This window comes from Ciconia boyciana, chromosome 20 (assembly GCF_034638445.1).
Source record: "Ciconia boyciana chromosome 20, ASM3463844v1, whole genome shotgun sequence".
Classification (NCBI taxonomy): domain Eukaryota; kingdom Metazoa; phylum Chordata; class Aves; order Ciconiiformes; family Ciconiidae; genus Ciconia; species Ciconia boyciana.
In genome coordinates this window covers 5735299-5759864 of record NC_132953.1, presented here as the reverse complement: position 1 = coordinate 5759864, position 24566 = coordinate 5735299, and the positions used below count along the sequence as shown (strand labels likewise).

The window sequence follows — 24566 nt, the reverse complement described above, 5'->3', positions numbered from 1 at the left end:
GCTCGCACGTGCGCAGCCGAGCCAGGCCGGTCACTTATGTGCCCCGGGCTCCTCTCCCAGCCCTGCTGTACCGCTGCCTGGGTGTGAGGGGCAGGCTTTGGGGCTGGGGCTGGGTGAGATGGGGGCTGACGGGGCAGCAGGGGGAAGCGGGGAGCCCGGGGATGGCTATTTATAAACCGGCCTTTTCCTTCGGAAGACTTCCGAGTTCATCTCCCCCCAGCGCTGGCCGGAAAAAGGCCCCATTGTCTCGGCGCCAGATGGGCCGGGGCCGGGCACTCGCCCGCACAATGGGACAGATTATGTGCCCGGCCGGCGGGGGTCCAGCAGCGGGACGCCCAGGAGGAGCAGCTGCCACCAGTGCCCGTGCCGCAACCCTGTGGCACGGGCTGCCGGGCTGAGAGCAAGGCAGGCGGGGGTCCCAGCTGCGCTCATTCGTCACCCCTGCTAATGCCACGGCTCTCGCGCCCTGGCTCCCCGGAGGAACGCCCCTGGCCTGTGCTCCATGTCACCCAGCTTTCCCGGCTCGCTGCCGTGTCGCTGAGCGGCGTGCTCCCCGCTGCCAAGGAAGGGAGGAGAAACCAGCATGGGGGCCCAGAATCGCCCCTTGTGCTTGCCTGCAGCCCCAGGCAGTGAAGTCTTCATCCTGGCTTTGTCTGCAGGGTTTGGGGCTCCCCCGGGACAGCTCATTAGGAGCAACTGCAAGGAAGCGTAATGAGAGATTAGCCCCAGGCAGGTGGCAAGGCCAGCCTCAGCTCTGGGGGAGCCCCTCTCGTGCCCATGGTCTGTGAAGGATCCCTTTGGAGGGCTTTGGGGAAGGCTCCCCCCTGCTGTGAGGGCACATGGAGTAGGGGTGAGGGCAGATGAGGGCTGTCTGGGAGAAGGCAGCAAGCGGGGTGCAGTCCCCATGCCACCTCCCTGCACCACTGGCCCTGCACCCTGCTCAACCCCACAGCATCGGGGACACGCCGGAGCACCAGGGCCCAGCGGAACTGTGGGGCTGGCTGGGCTGAGCAGGGATTTCTCCTTGCAGGACTTTCCCATGGAAGAGGACTTGCTTTTCCCAGGGCCGTCTGGCCAGGCTCCAGGAGGAGAGAGATATCCCAGCTCCCTTCGTGGGCAGCCACACAGCCCTCCAGAAACACGGCAGGCAGCCCTTGTGCTCCCACTCTTCCACCAGACTGCAGGGCAAACAAAGGCAGGGAAGGTGCCCACTGCCAGGAACACGGGGGGAGATGGGTGCCCTCCAGCTCCCAAGCCTTCCCACAGGCTCTCCCCGGCAGCCTCAGCTGCGCGGCATGCAGGGCGGATGCCGGCTGTCGTTCCCTGCCAGCACGGATGCGTGCGGTGGGGGATACCATCACCTGCGCCTCCAAGGCTAGGCGAAGGCCAGAGGAAGAGCGAGCCGCGCCATCCTGGAGCTGAGCCTGAGTGGGGACAGGGGATTTTCCTGGACCGGATGCACCGGAATGAGCTATTGTTCCAGCCTGGCCTGCGAGCACGGGGCTGCAGGCGCTCGCCTCCGTGCTGAGGCATCTGCCCGGCCCTTGGTGAGGGCATCTTGAAGGGCCCCGGGGTAAGGCTGCTGGCAGTGCCCAGGAAGACCATGCTGGCTAGCTTCTCCCAGGCACTGGGGCTGCTGCACGGCCGGGGGTCTGCCAGCGAGGGCACCCTGGGGAATGGTCCCAGCTGCCTGGCCAGCCGCGAGCATGCTGGGAGCACTGGCGTGATGCTAGCAAGACCCACACCCCAGAAACACCCTTCCTGCCTCAGGGCAGCAGCAGGGCAGGACGTGCCCGTGCAGCAAGGGCCTAGGCAGACAGGGGAAGATGCTGGAGCTGGGCAAGTTGCATGTCCCCCTGCAGAGGCAGGCCTGGAGGGAGCCGTGGTGGTCGCCAGCACTGTCTCCCAACTCCGTGGCTGCAGGCTGTGCTGCCAGGCCTTTGTCTGTCTCTTTTTTCCCATTCCTCTGCCACCTGCAGCCTGTTCCCAGCCAGTCTGCTGTGACCTGCCTGGGGTGCGATGCGAGGCAGCCCCAGTGTTGGGCAGCCCCTAGCCCCAGGCTCCACACAGCCTGACCCCTAGAACACAGGGTCCTGATCCCCCCCAAGCACGTTGGGCTCCAGAGAGCTCCTCAGGCACCCTGACACCCGGCCCTGGGGTTGCTCCCTCCCTCCCTCCCTCTGCTTCCAGCAAAAAGCCGCAAGGGCACAGGGGCTATGGGGGCTGAGGCAGTCCTATAGCTGGCTTTCTCTGGCTGCTCTGTTTCCCCGAAATGCGGGGCAGCTGCCCGGCTGTGGTGAGCTCAGCATGGGGAAGGCAGCTCAGAGGCATGATGCAGCAGCAGCCCTGCGGCCGGGCTGGGTGCCAGCACAGCCAGTGCACTGCACAGACCCCGGCTGGCAGTGGGTCTGTGCAGGGCAGGCAGGCAGGGGTGCACACACCCCCCGGGCTCTTGCACCCTCAGGGTGGGCTGTGGCAGCCCCGGTTAGCACCAGCGCAGCCCGGTTTATGGCAGAGCCCTGTCTACCCTGTGCCAAATGAGCACCAAGAGGCTGACGAGGGGAGGGGGGTCACAAACGGGACCCATCCTGTCCTGCTGCCGGCAGCTGCCATGGGCACAGCTGGGAGCGTGGTGGCATCATGCCCAGACCTCCAGCAAGTGCAGGGACAGCTGGGGGACCCTCCTTGCAAGGAAGGGTCCTGGCCACAGCCCAGCTGTCAGGCACCCTGGCAGGGACGGCTGCCAGCCCCGCAGGGCCCCGGGAAGGCGTTTTCCGTCCCTGCACCCCAGCCTCGCAGCCCCTCCACTGGGAGCCCCGTGCTACTCTGCTCCAGCCAAATCAGTGTTCCAACCTGAACTGACCCCCCAGGTGCTCCCAGCTCCCTGCACCCCTCCTTGACCCATGCTGGGGTGCCTGAGCCCTGCGCCTCTCTCCAGCAGGTGTGGACGCTGCGAAGCCGGATACCCTACAGCAGGGGAGATCAGGCACAGGGTCCCCTCTGCCCCCTGGAGCACAGAGCAATGACGGAGAAGCCCTGGTACAGAACCGCAACCACTGAACCCTGCAGCCCCTGCACCTCTCTGGCCCTGCAGTGGCGAGCCTGCCGGGGCACGGTGCCCTGGGCACAGCAGGGGCCCGGGCAGGTGCCAGGAGCAGGGAGGGGGAGGCAGGTGCGCGGCCAGAGGCAGGGAATGAGTGGAGCACACCCAGCCCTTGGCTTGGTTTTTTTTCCTTCTCCTGTTTGGTAAAGCAATGAGAAATCCAAACATTACCATAAATGCTGAAAGCATCCTGGCTCTGTCACGTGGGCACAGGCGCACACGCTGCCGGGGGATCCAGGCACCCGCTGCGAGGGAGCCCACAGACAAAACCGCCAGGCAGGGCGGGGATGGAGCTGGCAGGGAGCCAGCCAGCAGGACAGACCCCAGGCGGGGACAGACAGGCAGACAGACAGACATGGATCTGCCATCCTGCCAGCCCAGCCAGTGCTGTGGCTCGAGGAGAGCTGGATGGCACAAAGCAGCATTAGCCCATGCAGAGTGTGCCAGGACGTGCCCCCTGCCTCAGCTCCTGCCCCGGCTCAGGGTGTTACGAGGGGAATGTGTAGGGGAAGGGGTGGGCAGCTGCAGGAAGGGGACCCCAGCGTCCTGCTCTCTTGGGGCTCCTCCCCTGCTGTCCGGGGTGCAGTGCTTCTCTCCTTGGTCCTGCACTGGCTGGTGCCTCCCAGGCCTGCAGATGTCTTTCCCATCGGTCATCCACTCTGCTCAATCTCCCCTTCCTTAAAAAGCCTTGGGCTCCAGGGCTGGATTTTCCTGAGCTTGTCATCACCATCAGGGCAGCGGGGCCGGACCATCTCCTGGGGCACGGCGGGGTGAAGGCCAGAGATGCTGGCAGCCCCACGCCCTGCCCAGGAGCTGGCAGGGAGGGCAGGAGCTGCTCTGGGGCTCTAACCTTGGGCCAGGCCACGGCCATGGGTTTATTCTAGGACGTCCTTCAGGAAACTGCTCAGTGGGGTGAGAGCAGCGCTGCCCTGGGCTGGCCCCATCCCAAACACTCCCGCCCCAGGGACCCCACTAGGGAGCGCAAGCCTTCCCCGCGCAAGGGCTGAGACTGTCAGGAACTCATCACACGCGCGGCCCCAAGGACCCTGTGGGTGGTGCGCAATCCCCGCGCTGCTTGCAACCAGAGCGAGGGGGCCGCTCTCGTGCCCCGGCCGTCCCGTGCTCCGTGCGTGCCGTGTCTCGGCCACCGCGTGCCCGGCCGCCCCCGCCCCGGGTCCCCCCGGCGCCGCTGGCAGCGGGCCCGGGCTGCCCTGGGCTCCGCGGCGCTGCCACGGTTAAACGGGCGCCGCTGGCCCTTTAAATGCGCGCCAGGGGGCGGGGCCCGTCCCCCAGCGGCCGCGCCCCCGCCGCGTCCTCCGAACCGCCCAATGGGCGGCGGGGAGAGGCGCGGCCCTCGCCGCCGATTGGCCCGGCCTCGTGTGGCAGCCCGAGCGAAGATGGCGGCGCCCAGCGCCGGGGGGCCCCGAGCGGGCCGCGGCTGACGGCGCCGTACGGGCCCCGGCGGGGCGCCCGGCCGCCATGGACCTGCTGTTCGTGCTGCTCCGCGGCCTGCGGCTGGCCCTGGACCTGCTAGTCCTCGTGCTGGACGTGAACTTCTTCCTGGTGTCCTCGCTGGTGTCGGCGCTGCTCTGGCTGCTCGCCGCGGCCTGCAGCCTCCCCGCGGCCGCCGCCGCCGGGGCGCTGGCCTGCTGGGACGGGCTGCTCCTCTCGCTGGCCTCCCTGGCCCGGGCGGTCTGCTGCCTGGCGCTGGGCGCCGTGCAGGGGCTGGCCGGCCTGCTGCGCGGCTGCTGCTGCGGCCTGGAGGGGCTCAAGGTGGCAGGGCACCTCCTCTCGCACCTGGCGCTGCGGGGCAAGGAGCTGCTGCATCGCGGGCTCTGCGGCCTGCTGGGCTGCGGCCAGGCCCTGGCCAGGCAGGTCTGTGAGGGCCTGGCCATCGGCACTAGCCTGCTGGCCTACCTCGTCAACAGCCTTGTCAACGTGTGCCTCATCGGCACGCAGAACCTCTTCACCCTGGTCGTGGCCCTGTGGGACTCCGTCGCCGGCCCCTTCCTCAGAGTCACGGACCTGCTGGCTGCTTTCCTCGCACACGTCTCCAGCGGTGCCATCGCTGTGTCCATCCTGCTGTGGTCACCCTGCCAGCTGGCCTTCGAGCTCCTGGCCTCCGTCGCCGAGCTCTTCATCAACATTTTCTTTGTGAATATTTACGGCCTGGGCTTGCTCCTCCTCATTATTGTTGTCAGCACCTTTGTCTTCAACCCTGGGTTGCTGTGGACACTGACAGCCTATGTGCTGGGCTACTTCAACACGCTGCCTTCCTACCACCGCTTGCAGCGGGATGTGTGGCGGCTCTATCAGGTGGCAGTCCTGACGCTGGGTATGGCCATGACCTCCCAGGCCTGGCGCAGGTTGGTGGACTGGAGTCTGCAGGTGACCAACTGGAGCCGAGGAGGCAGAACGATGAACCGGGAAAGCAACCAGCGAGGGGCAGCTGCGCCTGCCCCAAGACCAGCGGCCCCTGCCAGGCTGATGCTGGCAGGGGTCAGCCAGCTGCCAGTTGAGCACGAGGACCAGCTGGATGCAGAGCAGGTACCACAAGCACGTCCTGCTCTGAGTCGAAGTGCTGTGGCAGGACAGCGTCTCCAGCCGCCCAGGGAGGAACCGAGCACCTCCTGGGGGAAAGCTCTGAGGAGGCAGCAGCTGAACGCAGCAGCTGGGGATGGTGAGGGCGCTCCGGATAACGACCCCTGGCTGCTCCTGAAAGAACAAGAGGAACGTAAGAAATGTGTCATCTGTCAAGACCAAACCAAGACAGTCCTGCTTCTGCCCTGCAGGCACCTGTGCCTGTGTCAGGAGTGCACGGAAGTCCTCCTGCAGCAGGCCATCTACCAGCGCAACTGCCCGCTGTGCCGCCAGATGATCCTCCAGACGCTCAATGTGTACTTGTGAACCCAAGGGGCGGGTGGCTTGGGTCATTTTCCCAGGAGGTCAAGGGCACCCCTGTCTCTGCCTCTTGCCACAAAGCAGAACTTCCCAGGGCTGCCTCAAGCAGCTTCCAAAGAACTAAGGATGGTGCTGAAAGGGCAAAAAGCTGTCAGGGGTGTCTGCTAGCCATATTTGCTACGTAACTAGATTGTAGCTCTTGCTAGCAAGCGCAATAACTGATCTCTGCAGCAGGCTGAAACAGTTACCTTTTTTTTGTTGACAACCTTTGCTGTTTCAGGGTCTGTTGTCTCAAGCCTGCAGCAGTCAGATCCAAAGCAGAGCACAGAAAGATGCTCTGGTCCCTCCTAGCCAAAGCTGATGGAAAGGTTAAAGGCTATGCCCTCTTGGTAATCCCAGGGGCTGGCACAAGGCAAGGGAGGGTTTTTCCCAAGGTCTGACCAGAAAGCTACTGGGCAGACTGCATTCATGCCTCTCTTTCCTCCTCCCACCTTCTAAGTGGGGCAGCTCCCTGGGAAGGGAGAAGTGTGCCCCTCTTGCAAGGCCCTAGGAAAGCAATGAGCACACTCGAGCTTTTTAAGCTTTGCTACCAAAGGGCTGAGCCTGGCTCTCAGCTGGAGAAGAGCAGGGTTTCTGGGCTACTGAAGTAACCCAGCCACCGTGGCTTTGTTTTTTGAGCTTCCTGTTCCCTTTGCCAGGACAATGAGGAGCCGTGATGAATGCGGGCTCCCTGTAGGCTGGCTGACTGCAGAGCTCAGTGTTGCTGCCACTTCCACGCATCACCTATGCAAGACTAGCAAGCGCACATCAGGTTACTCACATGGGGAGGCTGGAGGGAGTTATTCTTCCTGCAGGGGTGGTGGTGCTGCTTGGGAACCTGAGGGGTGGCTGGCCAGCCAGTGCTCACAGCCCTGGCAGCAGCAGCAGCAGCACATGTCTGAGCCAATGCTGGAGAATCCTCTCTAGATAATTCACATTTTCTTCAGGCTCAGGATGCCATGGAACTTGGTGGTTCACACCCAGTGCTTGCTTGCTGCTTCCCAGGCTAGAGGCTAGAGGGAGTAACTCTTTGGGAGGAGAGAGGACACCTCAAAGCTCCTGGGAGCCCACTAAGACATTCCAGCTCCAGGCACAAGTTCTGCATATCCATGCTGTGGATCTGCAGTTGTGTGCGTGGAGCAGTACCATGACCATGGCTATCTTTGATTAGGGCAGGGTTACACTGCTGTTCTGTCTTACTGTCTGTCAAAAACGTAGCTAGTTTTATTTAAAAGTGTCCCCTGAAGTCTAATGAGGGTATCCGACCCTGGCTAGGGAGGCCTGAGATGGCTCATCCCAGTGTGGTCAACCAGCACCGTTGCAAGAAATTGCTGGGCTGCAAGAAGGCCTTGCACTAAAAAGCTTTTCGTTTTCTAGCTGTTTGCCTGGGGTCAGCCACGCACCACAGCCAATTTTGGCTGGAGCCAGACTGGAAAGAGCCTTGACTCTTGGACTGCAAGCCAAGAGCTTGAGGGCGGCTGGCACGGTCTTCCTTTTCTATTCTCCTTCTTGATTAGTGATTTAAGCCAAAACAGAGGCAGCAGAGAGGCCAGGCCATGCTAGAAGACACCTTGACACTGTAAACCTGAGCTGTGGCAAGATACTATCTTGTTGGAGAGTGGCTCTGTTCTGGGAGGCACTGCAGGGGCTAGTTGCACCCACATTTGCTGGGGGCTGGAGGGACTCCCTGGGCCAAGCTGGGCTTCTGAGCACTAATGGGTGTTAGAAGGGCCTGGCCCCAGGGCTGTCAGCTGCTTCCACCTTGCTTCACATTGATGCAAAGCTCCCTGCGCAGCCTCTTCTCCCTGTGCCTCCCCAGACGCACACCACCCATGTTAATGTTTGCTCTCCCCAGCCACCTCTCCTGTGGCTGCAGCCAGTGACACTTGCAGTTGAGTAGCCAAGCCCTTGCCAGAGCAGTGAGTGCAGCCCTGCAGGCTGTGTTCCCCAGGGTCCAGCTTGTCCCAGGCACCCGCAGAGGTCTTCCTGCAAGAGGAGATGGGGAGCTGCACCCTTCCCTGGGTGTGCCTCTGGAGACACCCAGGAGTGGGAGTGTGGCCATGCTCCTGGCTGCAGGTAGTGGTGTTTGGTCAGGACCAGCTCATAGATTTTGGGCTGCAATGTTTCCTACATGAATTACAGGGGGGGAAAGACACCTCCCCAGGACTACGGTTTCTCCCCTAAAACCCTTTTTCTATTATAGCAGTCACGCTTATTGTTTTAGGGCCTGTTTGTTTGCTGCCTGTTTATAAAAAAGAGAAAGCTTTGCCTTAAGTTTAACTCTTTGCACTATGGACTAGATACTGAGCAGATTAAAGTCTCCTTTACCAAAAGCTGCCTGCTGCCTCATTCTTGGGAATGGTTTTCTCTGGGGAGATGGGGTCTCCTCTCTGCTCGCCTCTGGGCTCCAGAGGAAGCCCATCACTCCCCACCAAGGGTCAGAGCTAGAGAGTCAACACCACCAGCAAACTCAGGGGTACTCGTCTGGGAGTGCTTGCACCCAGAAAGGCAGTGCTGTGGGATATGCCAGAGCTGCTGCACAGGAAAAGCCTGGCACCCAGGAGATGAATCTACACCTGAAGACATGGTGGGTGGGCTTCCCAGGGCTGGCATCCCCCAGCTTCTGCTCTGCTAACCCACAGCAAGGGGAGGTGGTTGTGGATATGCCTGTCCAAGGGGGTAGAGAGTGCAGCTTGCAAGGCACCAGTGCTAGTGTCTGCATCTTTCCTGGAGATGTGTTTGGTGCTGCAGCCGCTTCTGGGCCAAGGAACAGGCAGAGCAGCTAGGGTAGCTCTTGCTGGCAACGGCCCAGGACTGGTGGGCATATTCTCTCCACTCCTAATTCAGGTCACTTTGAGCTGTTTAGCAAGAGAAGCAATGGCTGCTTTGTGGAAGGGCTTGTACACACAGCTTTGTCTCTTTAAAGGAGTAGTTCCTCTCTGTACTGGAGCAAAGGGGTTCGTGCTGAGGTTCTCCAGAGCTGAAGCTCCCCAGGGCCTGAGCAGCCAAAACAGAGGGGCTGAGATTTCTGAGGCTGGGGAACATGCACAGGGACATGTAATCCCTGCTCCCACATGTTCTGGGCACCTCAGTGTCCTGCTGCTTGCCATGGAGGGTGTTGGCAAGCCTGACTGTCCCAGGGACGGAGGCAGGACTAGGGGTTGTGGAGCAGCAGGCAGCACAGGGCTTGGTCTTGCCTTGCAGAAAGGCTGGGCTACTGGTGAGCAGATGCATTCACTGCACAATGAATTACTTGCTGGCCACAATCTGAGCTCTTGGCAGGTTGCTCTGTGCTTTTAAGCACCCTCTGCTTCTCCAGCATCCTTGTAAATTGTTTGGAAGAAACATTTCGGGACCCTGATGGGCAGAGACATCAGGAGTTCTGGCTCACCCTGCCCTGAACTCACCTGCCTTGGCAGGGCCACACCAGCAAACTAGCCAATTTTAACCAGAATCCTCTCGCACCCTGGCTGAAAACCACAGTGGGGAGAGGGGGGCTGCTGGGAGGCCAGAAAGAGATGGACACATGATGCAGGAGTGCAGCTCTGCCAAGCACAGTGCAGGCACAGGAAGGAGGGCCATGCCAGCAGCCTGCCCGAGCCCTGCAAGGGTCTGTCTGCAGATGGGTGATAACTGGGGAAACTGAGGCACTGCTCAGCCTTCCTCTTGCTCACAGGGTGTGTGAGCTGAGGCAGGCCGGGCACCCAGAGAGGCTGCAGAGCTGCTCTGGGGCAGGAAGACTGGGCCAGCAGGGGAACGTCTGCCATCCCCTGCACAGGCAGGGTACTCCCAGCCCACCACCCCCTCAGCCAGCCCCAGCAGGGGACAGAGAGGGTGTTCAGCCGCCTCAGCCCACTGCAGCCAAGCGAGGACAGGATGTGAAGGACACAGCCTTCCCCCGGGAGCCATCCTGCACACACTGGCCAATCAACAAGCAATTATGGGAGGAAAATGCAACCACCTCCTGACTGATGGGCAGCACATAGGGTCCCCAAGACTGATGGTCAGCCATGCCAGACCTGCCTGCTCTGGCACTGTGGCTTTTGGTGCAGGGCTGCACTGCCTGGGGAGGGTGTCCAACAGCAGCGATGATCACAGACCAGACCAGGGCACAAGATCTGGAGTCCCCAGGCATACACCCTGCTCCAGAGCTTGCCTGGGAGCCTCACACATGAGCCAAGTGGGCTGGTCTCAGCCCATCACAATGCCAAGGCCTTTCTCCCTTCCCCAAGGAGGGAGGAGCGTGATGCTGCTAGGTTACTCCAGTTTAGGACCACTAGGGTGGTAGGAGCTGACAGCTTGCTGAAACTGGGGCCTCCCAGGCCCTGGGAAAATCCCCAGGATCCCATTGTCAGCCCAGCTGCAACACCCAAGCCCTAATGAGCCTCTAGTCCCAGCCCGGGGACAACAGCCATCATCTGCCTGACAGCAGGGAGCTGGCATGACAGACACGTGCTGCAGATGCGCAGCAGCATGAGCAACTAATGATACCAGGCCAACAGGGAGGGAGCAGGTGACGATCAGCAGCCGAACCATGGGGGGCCTTTGGGCTGCTCCTGGGCACCAGCTTTGCTCCCTCATTAGCAGCTTGGCACAGGGAGCCACACCAGCTCCCTGAACACAGCAGAAGTCCCAGCACCTTGGAGCCACAGTGCCAAGGCCTTAGGAACACAGAGTGGCTGAGGCTGGCAGGGACCTAGAGATCATCCAGCCCAGCCCCCTGCTCAGGCAGGGACAGCTAGAGCAGGTGGCACAGAACTGTGGCCAGTTGTGTTCCGAATATCTCCATGGATGGGGACTCTACTAGCTCTGAGCAGCCTGTGCCAGGGCTTGATCACCCTCAGAGTACAAGATGGACAGCCCTTTGCTGGGCTTTCTCCAGTATGTCCATGTATGCTCCCCACACTGGGGAGCCCAGCACTGGACCTAGCACTGCAGCTGTGCCTGACCAGTGCTGAGCAGAGGGGAAGGATCATCTCCCTTCAGCTGCTGGCAATACTCCTCCTAATGCAGCCCAGAAGGTTGGTGGCCTTCCTTGCCATGAGGGCACACTGCTGGCTTGTAGAAGACTTGTTGCCCACCAGGATCCCCAGGGCCTTCTCTAGGAAGTTGCTTTCCAGCCAGTTAGCAACCAGCGTGTGCTGATGTGTAGGGTTTTTCCTCCCCAGGTGCAGGACTTGTCATTTCCTTTTGCTGAACTGGCCTTCACCCCATCCCTGCATGCTCAGACAGTCTCCTTATTCCTCCTAGGTCAGCACAGATAACCTGCCACCTCTGACTCCTGCTCATTGGGATGGACCACTTGAGCTTGGAAGAGCTGATCCTTGGTCACCTCTTCTCTCCAGGACATGGGATTCTCCCTGAAGAGGCCGGTGTCTGCTCTCCTGAAATCCATGTTGTGGTCCTGCTTTTGTCTTTTCTTTTGTCAGGATCCTGAGCTTCCTCTGGCCAGTCCTTCCTTTTCTGTGAGGCCCAGCAGAGCACCTCTCCTCAATCCCCTGTGTCAGCAAGGCGTTATCAATATGCTCCAGAAACCTCCCAGGCTGCTTGTGTCTCACTAGGCTGTCTCTCCAGCAGATATTGGGGACATTCCAGCTCCCTGTAAGGACCAGGGCCTGCTGACATGGGGCTGCTTCTAGATGCCTGAAGAAGGCAGGCTGCATCCTGATCGGGCTGCATGTAGCAAATGCCCACACAGCTGCCTGCTAATCCTGACCCATCAGCCCTCAGCTGCCACGTCAGCCATCATCCCAAAGAGGCTGCAGCCCTGTAAGTGCTCACAGTTCCTCCTGTCTGCCCCCCATCCTGCCTGCATTAGTGGCCCCCACATATGCCCACTTCCCAGCAAGGCCATGAGAGCTTGCCCACATTGCTGTCCTGTGGGCACTGCCCTATCTGAAGTGCCCCTATGCTGAAGTGACCCCACTTCTATCCTGTTTTGTTGGTAACAGAGTCCCTGCTGTTCACACCCCGAGCCCTTTGCTTGCCCACCCCATCCCCACCTGAGTGAGGATTGTCTCCTCCCCTGCCATTCCCAGTTTAAAGTTCTCCTTACCAGGTCAGCTGGCCTGCTGGCAGAGGTCACCTGAAGATGACTGGAGAGTGCTCCCTGCACCTCGTCAGCGATGCGGGCATTGAACCTATGCCATAACTGCAAGCTTTTGGGTGGAGCAGGAGCCATCCTTCTGCTGCCAGGAGTCACCAGGACAACCTTCACCATTGCAGGCATTTCCACTGTCAAACCTGACAGGCACGCACTCTGCCGCTATAGTTGAAGGTTTGGGCTCTTGTAGCTGTAGGGTCTCAGAGATGACCCAGTTGATCTCTTTCATGCCCTCTCTGATGCCACGCAGCCTGCTGACCTCCTCCAGCAGCTCCTTCACTTGGCAGCACAGCTCCAAGACGTGCAAAGCCACACACCTCTTGTGGGCTGCCAGCCAGGTACACCAGCCCCAGCAAGAGGCCCCAAGCACCCTTTGGAGCTCAGGGCTAGCCAGGCTGTGTCCTGCAGCATTGCAGGAAGAGTTGCTCCAATGGCTGCTAGCAGCTGTGACCTTGGTGTGCCAAGGACATGTGTGCTGCTCTGAGAAGAGGTGCTGGCACTTCTTAAAAAAAAAAAAAAAAACAACAAACCCACAAAACCCAAAACAACCCACCTTTCTGCACAAACTGCTGCCTCTGTCAGCTGCACTACAGTACCTGTGTGCTGAGCCTGGCTCTTATATAGGCTTCTCCCTCACACTGGCTAAGAGATGCTGGCCCCTCCCTAACCTGGGCTCAGCTGGAACAGGGGCTTCAAGCACTTCTTCCTCAGGGGCAGGTGGTAGAGCTCGTCAGAAGCAGCTGGAGCTTACTAGAAACTTGCCAGAAGTCAAGGTCTCCTGTGGCTCTCCTTCCCTTATCCTTATCTTTTCCTTATCCTCTTTTTCATCCTCCCCAGGCAGCAGCAGGCACCCCTGGGTTCCTCAGAGGGTTCCCAGTAGTCCCCCAATGATCCCTGACAAAGTGTCCAGAAGACCAAGAGCATCTCAAAGAAAGCAGAGCCCAGAAACTGCTGTGCCAAGTGCTATGTCTGTGGCTGCCTCTGTTAACTGTGCTCCCCCACATCATGATAGGGACCAGAGGATGCTCCCAGCCCCCACACACCTCCCCTGGCCTCGTCTCAAGAAAAGTAATTTTCCTCCTCCCAGAATAGACAGCGCCAGCCATCGATCTGCTCTGCGGCGTTGTTTGCCCCTGGGCAGCTCTGCTTACAGAAAAGGCCATCGGCAACCCAAACAGACGCTTCCGCTGAAACCCAATCCTGCGGCTGGGGCTCGGAAGAGGAGCCTGCAAGATGGCTAGCAGAGCCCCTCTGCACCCCACGGGGGAGCGAGGCTTCACCCCTGCTCCCAGCACCTCCACAGGCCCTATGGGTTGGGGTGGCCCTTGGCACTGCTGGGCCGTCCACCCCCCCCAGTCCCACACAGCCAGGCAGGCTGCAGTGACGTGTCCTTGGCCCCAGATGCCTGCATGGTGCCCGGTCCCAGGGTGGGGAGCTGTGGGGCTGTGGGCAGCCCCCTTTGGGAGGGGCGCTGGCCCTCCACAGGGGCACACAGGCTGGCCCCACGGCTGCTGCCAGCCTGCCCCAGCTCCCGCAGGGTTTGTTCATCCCGGATGGGCATGGCCACAGTCCCGGGGCCTCCATGCAGCACGGCTTGGGGGGCAGCAGGGGAGCCGGGCCAGAGGAGAGGTGGCTGTGCGGCCATGTACGGGGGGTCCGGGGCTGCTGAGCGCCTGCAAGGTCCTGCTGACATGGCCAGGAGAAGAGCCCAGCCCAGCTGCCACCCCACGGCCAGGCAGAGCAGCCATCCCCAGCCCGCTCCGGCAGCAGGGCCCATTAAGGAGTTCGGCCCGTGGCCAAAAGCCCCCTCCCTGGCTGGTCCCCGCAGGGACCTATTTTGGGCAGGAATGAGGAAGCTCTTTATTCCCCTGCTAAAAATAAGGACCTTTCTCAGAGGCGGGTCACCGCGTTCACACTGGAGTGCGGGGCTGGCAGGGGGGCAGGCAGGAAGGGGGCCCCGCAAGCCCCGTGCCGGAAGCGTGGGGCCAGCCCCCGCCCCCCCGCCCGCCTTCGCTCCCCACCGCCGGGCCAGGGCCCCCGCCTCGCCCCGGGCGAGCCCGCTCCCGCCGGGGTGGCCTCTCGCGGGAGCGGGACCCTCACGGCCAGCAAGGCGTCGGTCCTCGCCGTCGCGCCGCAGGGAGCCGGGACACCTTGGGGGGGGGGGCTCCCCTGCCCCCGCTCCCCTCCCGAGCCTTCGGGGAGGGGGCACGGGGGAACGTGGCCGCGGCGTGTGCCCTCGCTCAGGCACGCCGATGCCTCCATCTAGTGGCTCCCGCTGGCCCTGCTGCCGCGGGCGGCGGCGCAGGACCGGCCCCTCCCGGCCCCCGGCCCGGGACCCCCCAGGCAGGACGGCGCAGCCCTGCCGGCCGCTGGCGCCGTCGGCACCCCTCGCTGCACCCGCGGGCCCCCAGCACCCACGCAGCCCTGCCCGCCGGGAGCAGCCTCTCCAGAGGGGTGCCGGCGCCGCAGCCAGCTCGGCACGGCCTGGCCGGCACCCGCGGAGCCGGCAGGACCCGTCCCGCAGGCGCGGGCGCACACGCAGCAGGCGTACGCGTGGCTGAGGAGCCCTTTATTGAAGGTGAAGGAGGAAGGGAAGGCGCCGGGGCAGCCGGAGGGCAGGGAGCGGCGGTGACTGCTAGCCCTGGGGCACGCCAGGGCCGCGGCGGGACGGGCCCCTTGCCGTGCCAGCGGCCAGGCAGCCTGGGCTCGCTCTGCGGGCGGGGAGAAGCTGGCAGCACGGGCCGGGGCGCCGTGCCCGTGCCGGCGGGACTACGCTGCGTGCCGAGGCGGCTATGGCGAGTAACATACGGCAACCAGGTTATTGCGGCTCCCCAGCGCGGGCGTCTTGCCCCAGAGCCGGGTGCCTGAGATAATACTTAGCTCTTATACAGCGCTGCTGAAGGGATGCTCCCCGCCACCCCCGGGGCGGCAGAGGGGCCGTATTCCTGCCCTGCGCTGGGCGGCAGCAGCGCAGTGGGGCGGGGGTCCCGGTGTCCTGGCTCCCATGCAGCCGGACCCCGGCACTGCCCTCCCCGGGGCGCTGGTGGCTGGGAAGGGGCACGCGCCCTGGCCCCGGCCGCAGCCGCAGCCGCAGCCGAGGGCAGGCTCAGGCGAAGACGGCGGAGTTATGCCAGTAGGAGTAGACGAGGAAGCCGGTGAAGGTGCTGTCCGTCTTGACGCTGGCGTAGAAGCCAATGTAGTCCCCCACCCCCACCTGCACCCACACCTCGTCCTCGGGCTCCAGGCGGACCAGGGCCCCCCCCGAGAGCGAGGTGGGCTTGGGCCAGTTCCCATAGTACTGGAAGAAGGAGGCGATGGACTGCCCATTCTTCATGATGTCGAACTGGAGGCTGGCACGGTAGACGGTGGCATGGACGGCGAAGTAGTAGAGGCCAGGCACCTCGCAGGTGAACTTGCCCGTGGCGGGGTCGTAGTGGCCCTGCTCGTTGATGAGCACCACGTCGAAGCGGATGGGCTCGTCGGCCAGCGGTGGGCTGCGTGACTCAGAGCGCTTGGCGCTGAAGGCTGAGCGGGGGGCCACCGCACACTCGCCCTGCGCCCCCTTCTCGCCATGCATGCCGTCCACGCCAGGGCTGCCCACCTCCCCGCGGGGACCGGGCGCTCCTGGGGCAGGCAGGAAGGGGACAGGGTTACGTCTAAGCCACCGCCACCAGCACGGCCCCCCGCCATCCAAGCTCCCCCAGCCCCAGTCCCACCGGGGCTACAAGCCTCCCACAGGATGCGGGTGGTGAATACCTGCCATGGCCAGTGCTCTGCCTGGGGAAGCAGTGCAAGTGGGGAGGGCTAGGTGCACGTGTTAAGTGGGCACAGCAGCAACAGAGAGTTTGAGAAACCCCCACAGGCTGGGAGAAACCCCAGCCCAGGAGCCAGGGCAGGAATGATGCAGCCATATTCTGGGGACAGCTTGGTGGGCCCTCCTAAAGCAGGGGGTGGAAGATAGGGGTAGCAGTGAGGATGGGGAGAAATGCAGCTTTGCCAGTGGCAGGGAGCTGCTTCCTGTTGCAGGATCACCACAGGGTCACCACAGGCAGGACCGGAGGGGCAGTGGTGGCATGAAAGGGACACTTTTGCAAGACTTGCTCTCAGTTTGGCAATGGGGGGGCTGTGCCAGCATCCAGGACTCGGCCCCTAGCCGAGGGCATTCCCCACAGGCAAGGCAGAGCAGGTCCCCCTCCCCGGCCGGGATGTCTCCTTTCTTACCAGGAGGGCCCATCTCGCCCTTCTCCCCCGGCATCCCCATCGCCCCGTCCCGGCCGTCTCGTCCGTCTCTGCCTGGCAGACCCTGGCCCCCATGCAGGCCCGGGGTCCCTGGGATGCCCGGCTGCCCTGAGCACAGCCCAGGGATCTTGTTGTCTTCGATCTGCAAGGAGCTGGTGATGAGCCCGAGGAGGAAGAGGAGGAAGAGCTGCTTCATCTCGTCTGCCATGGAGGGGCTGGAAGGGGGCAGAGAGGGGTAACATCTCTGGGGACCTCAGTGAAGAGGGCTGGGAAATAGGCTTGCAGTGGCTCCCAGCAGGGAGTGGGTGCAAGGGGTCGGCGGGGGACTGTTCCTCCCTTCTTTCCCCCTTGCCTTTGTGGCTGCTGCCCACGGCAAGGCCTGACTGCTGGCTGCACCTGCTGCAGCATCCCCGTCACTGGCTGTGCCACCACATTGTCCTGCAGCCCACGGGGATGCCCCTCCGCGGGACGGCTCGTGGGGGTGCTGGGGCCAGGGAGCTGGGGAGGGAGCCGCGGCATGTGCGGGAGGCAGTAGCGCTGTGTGTGCAGTCGGGGGCTGTTTGGGATGGGAGCTGCCACATCGGTGGCATGTCCAGCTACGGGTGTGCATGGGGGTGCCGGCGGGAGGCTGTTGGGGTGTCAGCTGGAGGGCAGTGGGTGAGCTGCGAGCCGTGTGGGGGGGGGGGGGGTTGGTGCATCCGGGCGGTGCATGGCGGGGCGACAGCTCGGGGAGCGCGGGGCTGCGTCGCGGCCCAGCCCTTGGCAGCATCCCTGCTGCCGGCGGCTCTGCTCCACGCCCGGCTGGCTCCCGGGGCCACGGCTGTCTAGGACTGCAGCATCCCTGGCCGTGCCGGACCACCCCGGTGCCAGGGACCACCCTGCCCCAGCCCTTCCCACAGCAGCGCAGCGAGAGCGGAGCCCCGCGGCCGGCGCTGGCTCCCTCCCCGTGGCCTTGCCCCAGGAAGGCTGCTCTCTTCCCCCTCCTGGACGCGCCGGCTGCAACAAAGAGGAAAAGGAGGAGAAAAGTGTCTCTCCTCCGCCCAGGCGCCGGAGCCAGGACCCCAGCGAGTCCCAGCTCCCCCCGGCGCGGGGTGGACGGAGCTGGGTAGCCCCACTCACTGCGATCCTGCGGCTCCTTCCCCAGTGCCTTGCTGCTCTCCGGCGTGGAAGGGCTGCGGCTCTTCCTGGCCACTTCGCTCTGACGAAGGCCCTAGGAAAGGCAGCCTCTCCACCCCCCCCTCCTCCTCACGTCTCTCCTCCCAAACTCCAAAGGAAATCAAGGGCCTTGGGAGCCAAAAGCTACAAGACAAGGGGAAAAAGAAAAATAATCCCATGGTGTCAGAAGTGCTGTAAGGAGGGGGAAGGGAGAGTGAGACAAACAGCCTGGCCAAGGGAGAGGAAGCATGGACTGCAAAACACCTTGGCTCAACATGTCTGGCACCCAGGCAGCAGGACGGAGGGAAGGGAAATGAGATAAAACAGGCAGCAGAGTGAAAGCGGAACAAGAAAAAGGCCAAGGGAGGGAAACCCAGCAAAGGCAGGCAGGGTTGGACCCGGAGAAGGAAGAAGGAGCCCTCGGGGTGTGTGGGTCCCCTGACTGGCAGCCTTGGGCTGTCCCTGGCAGCAGGACTGAGGCAAGGGGCACGGCAGGGCGCACACAGGCTGGCAGTGCCAGCCCTGCGAGCACCCATGGGGAGCTGCAGGAGCCAGCCGGGGGGGGGTGCCGGCATAGGGCCCGGAGGCGGCATGTGGGACTGAGCGGGCAGGGATGTGCCACGCAGCAGCAGGCAGGTGGAAGTGCAGGCAGAGCAGCACTGCAGCCATGCCAGGAAGCAGGGCTAGCCCTAGGGGACCGCGGGGCACGTGGCAAAGCTGGGACTGTGCCGGGCTTTCGAAGGCGCTCCCAGCTTGCCTTTAACTCGTTCCAGCACCGAGTGCATCCAAGGGACACTGTCAGATGCCAAGCGGTGGGGCGGTCCTGTAGCTGGGGGGAGTCCCCGTGCCCTGCAGCCAGTTTGCAGCAGCCAGGACATGCAGGGAGTGAAGGACCTGGGTGGGCTCGAGACCCCTGAGCAGGGGTGGCTGCAAGGGCAGAGTGGTGCTGACTCGAGTGGGTTTTGCTCCCACTGATCCCAGCCTGGCAGGGGACTTTGCCATGTGCTCAGGGCAGGAGAGGGCAAAGGGAAGCATGCTGGCACTGCTGGCTGTCCTCCTCCCTGTGCCGGTGCCCGCAGCAGTGCGGGTGACATTGCCAGCTGAGCCTTCCTGCCCCAGATGCCCAGGGCCAGGCTGGGTGCTGGCAGGGAGCGGCCTGGCTCCTCTCTCCCAAGGTGTGAAGGGACTGTTGTTTTTGGCCAGCTGGGAGCTGGTTTGTGGCTGCAGGGTGTTGCCGGGCCTGCGGCCATCAGGGTGGCCTGAAGCCAGCATGGCCAGCTCAGCCAGCAGGGCCGCTGCCCTTGCTGGGGCAGTATCCCCTGCCTGCACCATGGGGCCACCAGCCTGACCCCCTCCGAGACCCATTCATCTCCCTGGGGCCCTGCATCCCTGGGGGCCTGCAAGCCCCCCAGCCCATCGAGGGCACCGCCAGCAGCCTGTTCCCCCCTGCAGCCAGGCAGTCTCCCCTGTGCCCCTCCATTCCTGCTCAGACCCCCCACCCCAGCCACGGCTTCCCTCCCTTGGCCCATGCCTCAGTTTCCCCTGGGATCTGGCAGGACCCACACACAGACCCTCCCCAAATGAGCCACCTGCTCCATCGGGTTTGTCAGCTGCTTACACTGTTTATTCTGCTGGCTTTGGGGCTGCGGGACATGGGCAGCCCTGGACTCTCCTGCCTGCAGCCTGGCTCACCTCGGCCCAGCCTTGCTCCATTTGGTGATCATTAACCCTACCCCTGCTAGGCTAGCAGCTGCCTGAGGGCTGTGGGAAAGAGGCCACGCACAGCCTGGAGAGGCTGAAAGAGAGAAGTGGTCTGGGAACCATGCACAGCTCTGGCCAACACACCTGGGGTTGGCTGAGGATGGGGAGGCAGCACCCAACCCTCTTGCCACCATCCTTCTGCTTGGCAGCGGGACTTTGCGTGGTGTCCCCAGCACAGCTCCAGCCTGTGGGCACAGCCCCTCCAGCACAAGCCTTTCCCTGTAGCAAGGCTGGGAAGGGGCACCTGCTCTTTAAGGACTTGGTCCTGTGGGCAAGCCCATGACATCTGGGCACTGAGCAGAGGGCCTGACAGCAGGGCAGGTGAAGAGCTAGGCACTGGGGTGCTGCTGACGGGGACCACCCCAGCAGCTGGGTATTTGCAACAGGAGGAGGATGGGGAAGGACATTTGGGGTGGAGGAGCAGCTCTGGGCAGGCTGCTTCAGCCTCTGCTCCTCTTCTCTTGCCAGGTCAGGGCTGGAAGCACTCTACAGGGTCATTAGAGTTGGGCAGGATGTTGCAGTTGATGGGCCAGAGGATGCCGAGGAGGCCGAGGGACTCCTGGCACCGCAGCTCGGCAGCCAGGCACACGGCTCGGCAGGGCTGCAGGACACCCCCATCTGGGGTGCACTTGGGCACGAAGAGGCTGCAGATGAGGAGGCGGAGGTGCTGGTAGCAGGCGAGCTCCATCAGTGTCTGCAGGAGAGTGGTGGTGAATGTGGCACGGTGTGGTATGGTGCGGGCAGACACGCGTGCGGCCCTCGGGCAGCTCACCTGGTAGTCCTGCAGCACCTCGGCAGCTCCCTCCTGGTCTGGGATGGCCAGCCAGATGTTGGGGAAGGAGGTGGTGTTGTAGCCCAGCCCCAGGCACATCTCCACTTCCACGGGCTCACAGACAGACCCTGCCACAAGGCGAGGTGCTTCACTTCTTATAGCAGCAGTGATGCCTACCATGTATGCCTCGGGCAGATGTTAGCCATGGGGCAGCTGCCAACGTGTCTCCCAGGTCAGGTGGGCTCAGGGCGGACTGAGTGCTGAGTGCAGCACCCAGGGGTAGCACTCACCAAAGGCCGGGTAGGAGACCCCAGTGCAGTTCAGCTCGTCTGTGCCATCGGGGCAGTCGTGCCAGCCGTCACACACGGACTCCAGCACCTGGCACTCACCATTTCCACAGGAGAACTCCGCGGGGCTGCAGGTCTCTGTAAGATGAGAGGGGCCAGCGCAGCAGGGCATGGGCTCGGGCACGGGCACAGGCAGAGAGCAGGCTGGCTGTGGCCCAGGTCATGCTGATGGCAGCTGGCGTTCCTGCTGGGAGTCAGCCTATTCCCATGCTGACCACCCCTATCTCCACTCTTCTTGGTCACTGCCCAGGGGACATCCAGGTGAGTGGTTGCAGAGCACTGCCACCTGGCAGCCATGGCCGATAGGTGACCATTGCGGGCCCAGCTTAGGGGGATCCCAAATTCCCTGGGTTTTTGGGGGCAGCCCTCAGGTGATGGATTGTGCCTGTGTACAGGTGAGCCCTTCCAGGCCACATCCCCACGGCTAGGATCAAAAGGGTTATAGGGTCATTCAGGTGAGAAGGGACCCCAGGGGTCTGTAGCCAAACCTCCTGCTCCAAGCAGGGTCAGCTATGGAGTGAGAGCAGTTTTTTTCCAGGGCTTTATCCAGTGTGGCCTTGAAAACCCCCAAGGACGGTGACCACAGAGCCCCTCTGGGCAGCCTATGTCCCTGCTTGGCGACCTACTCTCTGTGGCATTGCGGGCTTGGTAGGTGGCAAAGAACCCATCGTCTGCTACTCCCTCGTCTGCCACGAAGAGGACGGTCATGACATGGCGTGAGGAGGTCAGGGTGGGTGGCAGCTGGTGGCCGCAGAACCTGCCGGGGTCATGGAGTGAGGGATGGGGTCAGGGTGGGCAGCGGAGCTGACCAGCACCTCCCCAAACCCTGTCCTCTGGTGGCTCCTCCTCACCAGCCTGCCCTGTGCCTCAGTTTCCCCAGCTGAGCCACGGCAGCCCAGTGCACCCAGGCTGGTGCAGCAGGGCCGGAGATATCAGGGGTGTGCCTGTACCTGCCCATGAGGCTGGCGGCCCCTGTGCCCGCGCTGTCGTGCACCTCCACGAAGTCGAAGCTGCAGTCCTCGTGCGACTCCAGACTGAAGTTGTGGAAGTGCAGGTCGATGACGTGGCCCACGGGCACTGAGATCTGCCAGAGGCACAGCTGCAGGGCAGGGGGCAGCCGGCGACACCTGTGAAGCTGGGCAGGGGCACCCCCAGCTCTCCCCGGTGGGAGGTTGCCTTCCTCCCTGCCCGCCCTCACCCTCCTCCCGCGTCCATCCTGCCGGCATCCCTTCTCTCACCTGCTGGTGCGGGTATGGCTGGGGATGGCTTGGGGTGGAGAAGTGTCCCTCCAAGGCGGTCAGTGGCCCCCCGCACTCTGGAGGGACACACACATGCAGCTTTACCCCCTTGCCCGTCTTCCTTCACCCTGTCTCCCCACCCCCCCGCCCCTGCCTCCCACTGCCCATCGCCGTGCTCTCTGGCTGGGTGCCGCGGGCACTGTGGGCTGCAGGCGGGGTCTGGCCCACCTTTGTGTCTCAGGCTGCAGTTGGCCTCATCGCTCTTGTCTGCACAGTCGTGGAAGCCGTCGCAGATGAAGCCCAGGTGGAGGCAGAGCCCCTGGTCACACAAGTGCTCATCCCAGGCACAGCTCTCTGCCGAGCAGGCAGAGATGGCCAGGCTGGCAGAGGCATCCCACTGGGCACCCTCCCCTGCCCCAGTGCCCTGGGTGTTACGGGAGACCCCGCTGCCTGCCCGCAGCAAGGAGTCCTGGCAGCGCCTGGGGGCAAGGGTACTCACTCTCACTGGGAGCCACGGCGCGGTAGTGGGCGCTGAAGCCTGGGGCGCCCACGCTGCTGTCGGAGACGAAGGTGACACGCAGGTGGTTGGAGTTGGTGTTGAAGGTCGGGGGGGCCACGTTGCCGCAAAACCTGGGGGCACAACAAGGGGCGACACTGCTCGCCCCTGGAGATGCCGTCCCTCCCCACAGCACTGCCACGCTCCCTGGGTGCGAGGGGCCCTACCTGGTTGGGCCCCCCCGAGCCGGGGCAGGATCCGTGCTGCCGGCCCCCTGCTCCTCGTAGAGCTCCACACGGTCGAAGAGGCAGGAGGCAGTGCCCTCCACACTGAACGTCTCCATCTTCAGCTGTATGGTGAGGCCAGGGCCTACCTCGATGCGCCAGATGCAGAGTGCGTTCGGCGGGTAGGGGCCAGGGTAGTTGGGAGAGCTGAAGGAGCCCGCAGGGCCCCGCAGGGTCCCGCCACAGGCTGCACGGGGCAACAGCGTGGGCATGAGCTAGTGCTGCAGGGTACCGCCGTCCCGGCACACAGCCTCACACAGGACTTACCCGGTGCTGGCGTGCCGGCTGCGGGCAGCCAGCTCTGGGTTGGGGTGGCAGATGTTTTGGGGGCCAGGGGGTCCCTTCGGGTGGGTGCTGCAGTGGTGGCGGCGGTGCCATGGGCGGGCAGGGCTGCGGCTGGGGCGCCAGGTGGCTGCGGGGATGTCAGCTCTGTGCCCAGGGAAGAGCAGGGACAGCTCAGCCCCAGCAGGGAGAAATGGCTGCAGTGCAGGGAAGGGGCTTAGGAAGCCCCATGTCCTGTGCTCCCACCCGTGCAGGTCCCAGGGGATCCCACACAGCTCTCACAGGGCCCAGTGACCTTGCCACATCCCAGGGAGGTGGAGATCCCCCTTTCTCCTGTTTATGGGGGCACTCTCTCCCCACGATGGGCAGACCCCGGGAGGTCCTGTGCAAGATGGATGCCCTCGCTGTGCCCCTCTCCCCCTCTGAGCCAGTTCTGTGTTGTCCCCCCCATGGTCACAGCCCATCCCCCAGTCCTCCCTGCTCAGGCACTCACGGTGGATGACGATGCCCAGCAGGAGGGCGATGAGGAAGAAGAGGACAGCACTCATCAGAGCCATGCAGAGCCAGGTGAACTTGCAGTCAGCACGGTACCGCCAGCCTGCCTGGCCCCAGAGCTGCCGGCCTGTGGGAGGGCAAGGAAAGCGGGCAGAGCAGGGGTGCTGATAGCCATGCCCCCACCCTGCCACCTCCCTGCACGGCTGGCTGAGCCCTAGCTGGGCACGTCCCGACTTCTTGTCCTCGGGGTGCTAGTGCGTCCCCTAAACAGCCCCAGAGCCCTGTGGGGAGCTTGCCCCACCACCCCGCTCCCAGACCCTTGGCTGCTCCTAGTGGCCCCGTGGACAAGGGCGTGCGTACAAACCCCCGGGCAGGTACCGAGGCCGTCCCGGGGCGACGCAGGGCTGGTCCCGTCCTCTTCTGGCAGGCGCTTGGCACTTGGCCTGGGCTCCTGGGGCTCCTCACCCTCGAAGACGGGGTTGCAGAACTCGGTCTGCAGGAGAGCGAGCGTGGGTGGCACCGCAGGGAGCATGCTGCGGGGACCCGCGGATGGCCAGGTGGGGACCCTCCAGGTGGCACCCCCACCCCAGCCCTACCTTGCTGTGGTCCAGAGCCTCGGGGCAAAGCGTGATTTCAGTGAAGTCTTTCATGGCGGCGGGCAATTCCCAGTGCAGCCTGGCTAAAAGCCTCCCCAGCATGCTCTGCCCCCCGGCACCGCCGCCTGCCCTACCACCTGCTCCTCCCCGGCTGCCCCCATGGGCCCAGGCGCCGCGTGGGGACCCCCGCTCCGCACACCAGGGCAGAGGCAGTGGCAGCACCGACCGTGCCTACACGTGCCGCCCCAGCGCCGGACCCTGCGGAGCCCCGAGGGCCATGCCCACCGTGCCACGAGTGCGGGGAGCCCCTGGAGGCCGGCGGCCCCAGTCCCCTCTGCAGGGCCCTTCCCCCTCGCCCGTTAATCCAGCTCAGCTGAGGATGCCGAGGTCAGGCTCTGGCACGAAGAACCAGCTTCTTAAAGGGGAAGGTGTGCTCGCACCCGCCCCGCTGGGAGCCCGTCCCGCTGGGGACCCTGCTTTCAGGTGCATGGAGGTGCCGTCGGTTTGCCTGCTGCCTCCAGGCTCCCCACCGGTGCAGGGCACCACTGAAGGGGCTGTGTTAGGGAGCCTGGCTGAATATGGCCCTCCTTCCCTCATGCTTCCCGGGAGCTGGGTGCCTGAGCCCCACCGCCTGCATTCCCGCTGCCCCTTAATGCCTTGGTGCCCGTCTCCGTCCCTAAGCAGGGGAGAAAGGGGCCATTGTTCAGGGGCTTTGGGGGAAGAGCGTGGGTGCTGGGAGCTCTGCAGGGCTGGAG

General features: G+C 63.6%; 3 protein-coding genes across 3 annotated transcripts; 1 reads left to right on the top strand and 2 right to left on the bottom strand.

Moving 5' to 3' along the window:
* The first annotated feature begins 4461 nt into the window (after positions 1-4461).
* RNF26 (ring finger protein 26) lies at positions 4462-8370 on the top strand. The gene has a single exon (XM_072884667.1). The coding sequence runs from the start codon at positions 4583-4585 to the stop codon at positions 6008-6010; it is 1428 nt and encodes a 475-aa protein (XP_072740768.1). The 5' UTR covers positions 4462-4582; the 3' UTR covers positions 6011-8370.
* A 6590-nt stretch (positions 8371-14960) lies between these two features.
* C1QTNF5 (C1q and TNF related 5) lies at positions 14961-17660 on the bottom strand. Its single transcript, XM_072884751.1, has 3 exons — positions 17505-17660; positions 16368-16600; positions 14961-15770 (listed from the first exon to the last, which is right to left on the bottom strand). The coding sequence occupies exons 2-3, from the start codon at positions 16591-16593 to the stop codon at positions 15253-15255; spliced, it is 744 nt and encodes a 247-aa protein (XP_072740852.1). The 5' UTR covers positions 16594-16600; positions 17505-17660; the 3' UTR covers positions 14961-15252.
* Positions 17661-19268: 1608 nt separating this feature from the next.
* Positions 19269-23880, bottom strand: MFRP (membrane frizzled-related protein). Its single transcript, XM_072884707.1, has 13 exons — positions 23812-23880; positions 23594-23708; positions 23214-23342; positions 22706-22867; positions 22382-22625; positions 22158-22288; positions 21888-22012; positions 21659-21745; positions 21371-21519; positions 21047-21177; positions 20364-20498; positions 20074-20201; positions 19269-19995 (listed from the first exon to the last, which is right to left on the bottom strand). The coding sequence occupies exons 1-13, from the start codon at positions 23863-23865 to the stop codon at positions 19771-19773; spliced, it is 1815 nt and encodes a 604-aa protein (XP_072740808.1). The 5' UTR covers positions 23866-23880; the 3' UTR covers positions 19269-19770.
* Between the last annotated feature and the right edge of the window lie 686 nt (positions 23881-24566).

Coding starts and splice junctions, on each gene's coding strand:
- RNF26 (XM_072884667.1), top strand. CDS start 4,583: ATGGACCTGCTGTTCGTGCTGCTCCGCGGCCTGCGGCTGGCCCTGGAC.
- C1QTNF5 (XM_072884751.1), bottom strand. CDS start 16,593: ATGGCAGACGAGATGAAGCAGCTCTTCCTCCTCTTCCTCCTCGGGCTC. Junction 15,771..16,367: donor GGGCGAGATGGGCCCTCCTG/GTAAGAAAGGAG, acceptor TGCCTGCCCCAG/GAGCGCCCGGTCCCCGCGGG.
- MFRP (XM_072884707.1), bottom strand. CDS start 23,865: ATGAAAGACTTCACTGAAATCACGCTTTGCCCCGAGGCTCTGGACCAC. Junction 22,013..22,157: donor CGCCGTGGCTCCCAGTGAGA/GTGAGTACCCTT, acceptor CCTGCTCGGCAG/AGAGCTGTGCCTGGGATGAG. Junction 20,202..20,363: donor GGTCTCCTACCCGGCCTTTG/GTGAGTGCTACC, acceptor GCCTTGTGGCAG/GGTCTGTCTGTGAGCCCGTG.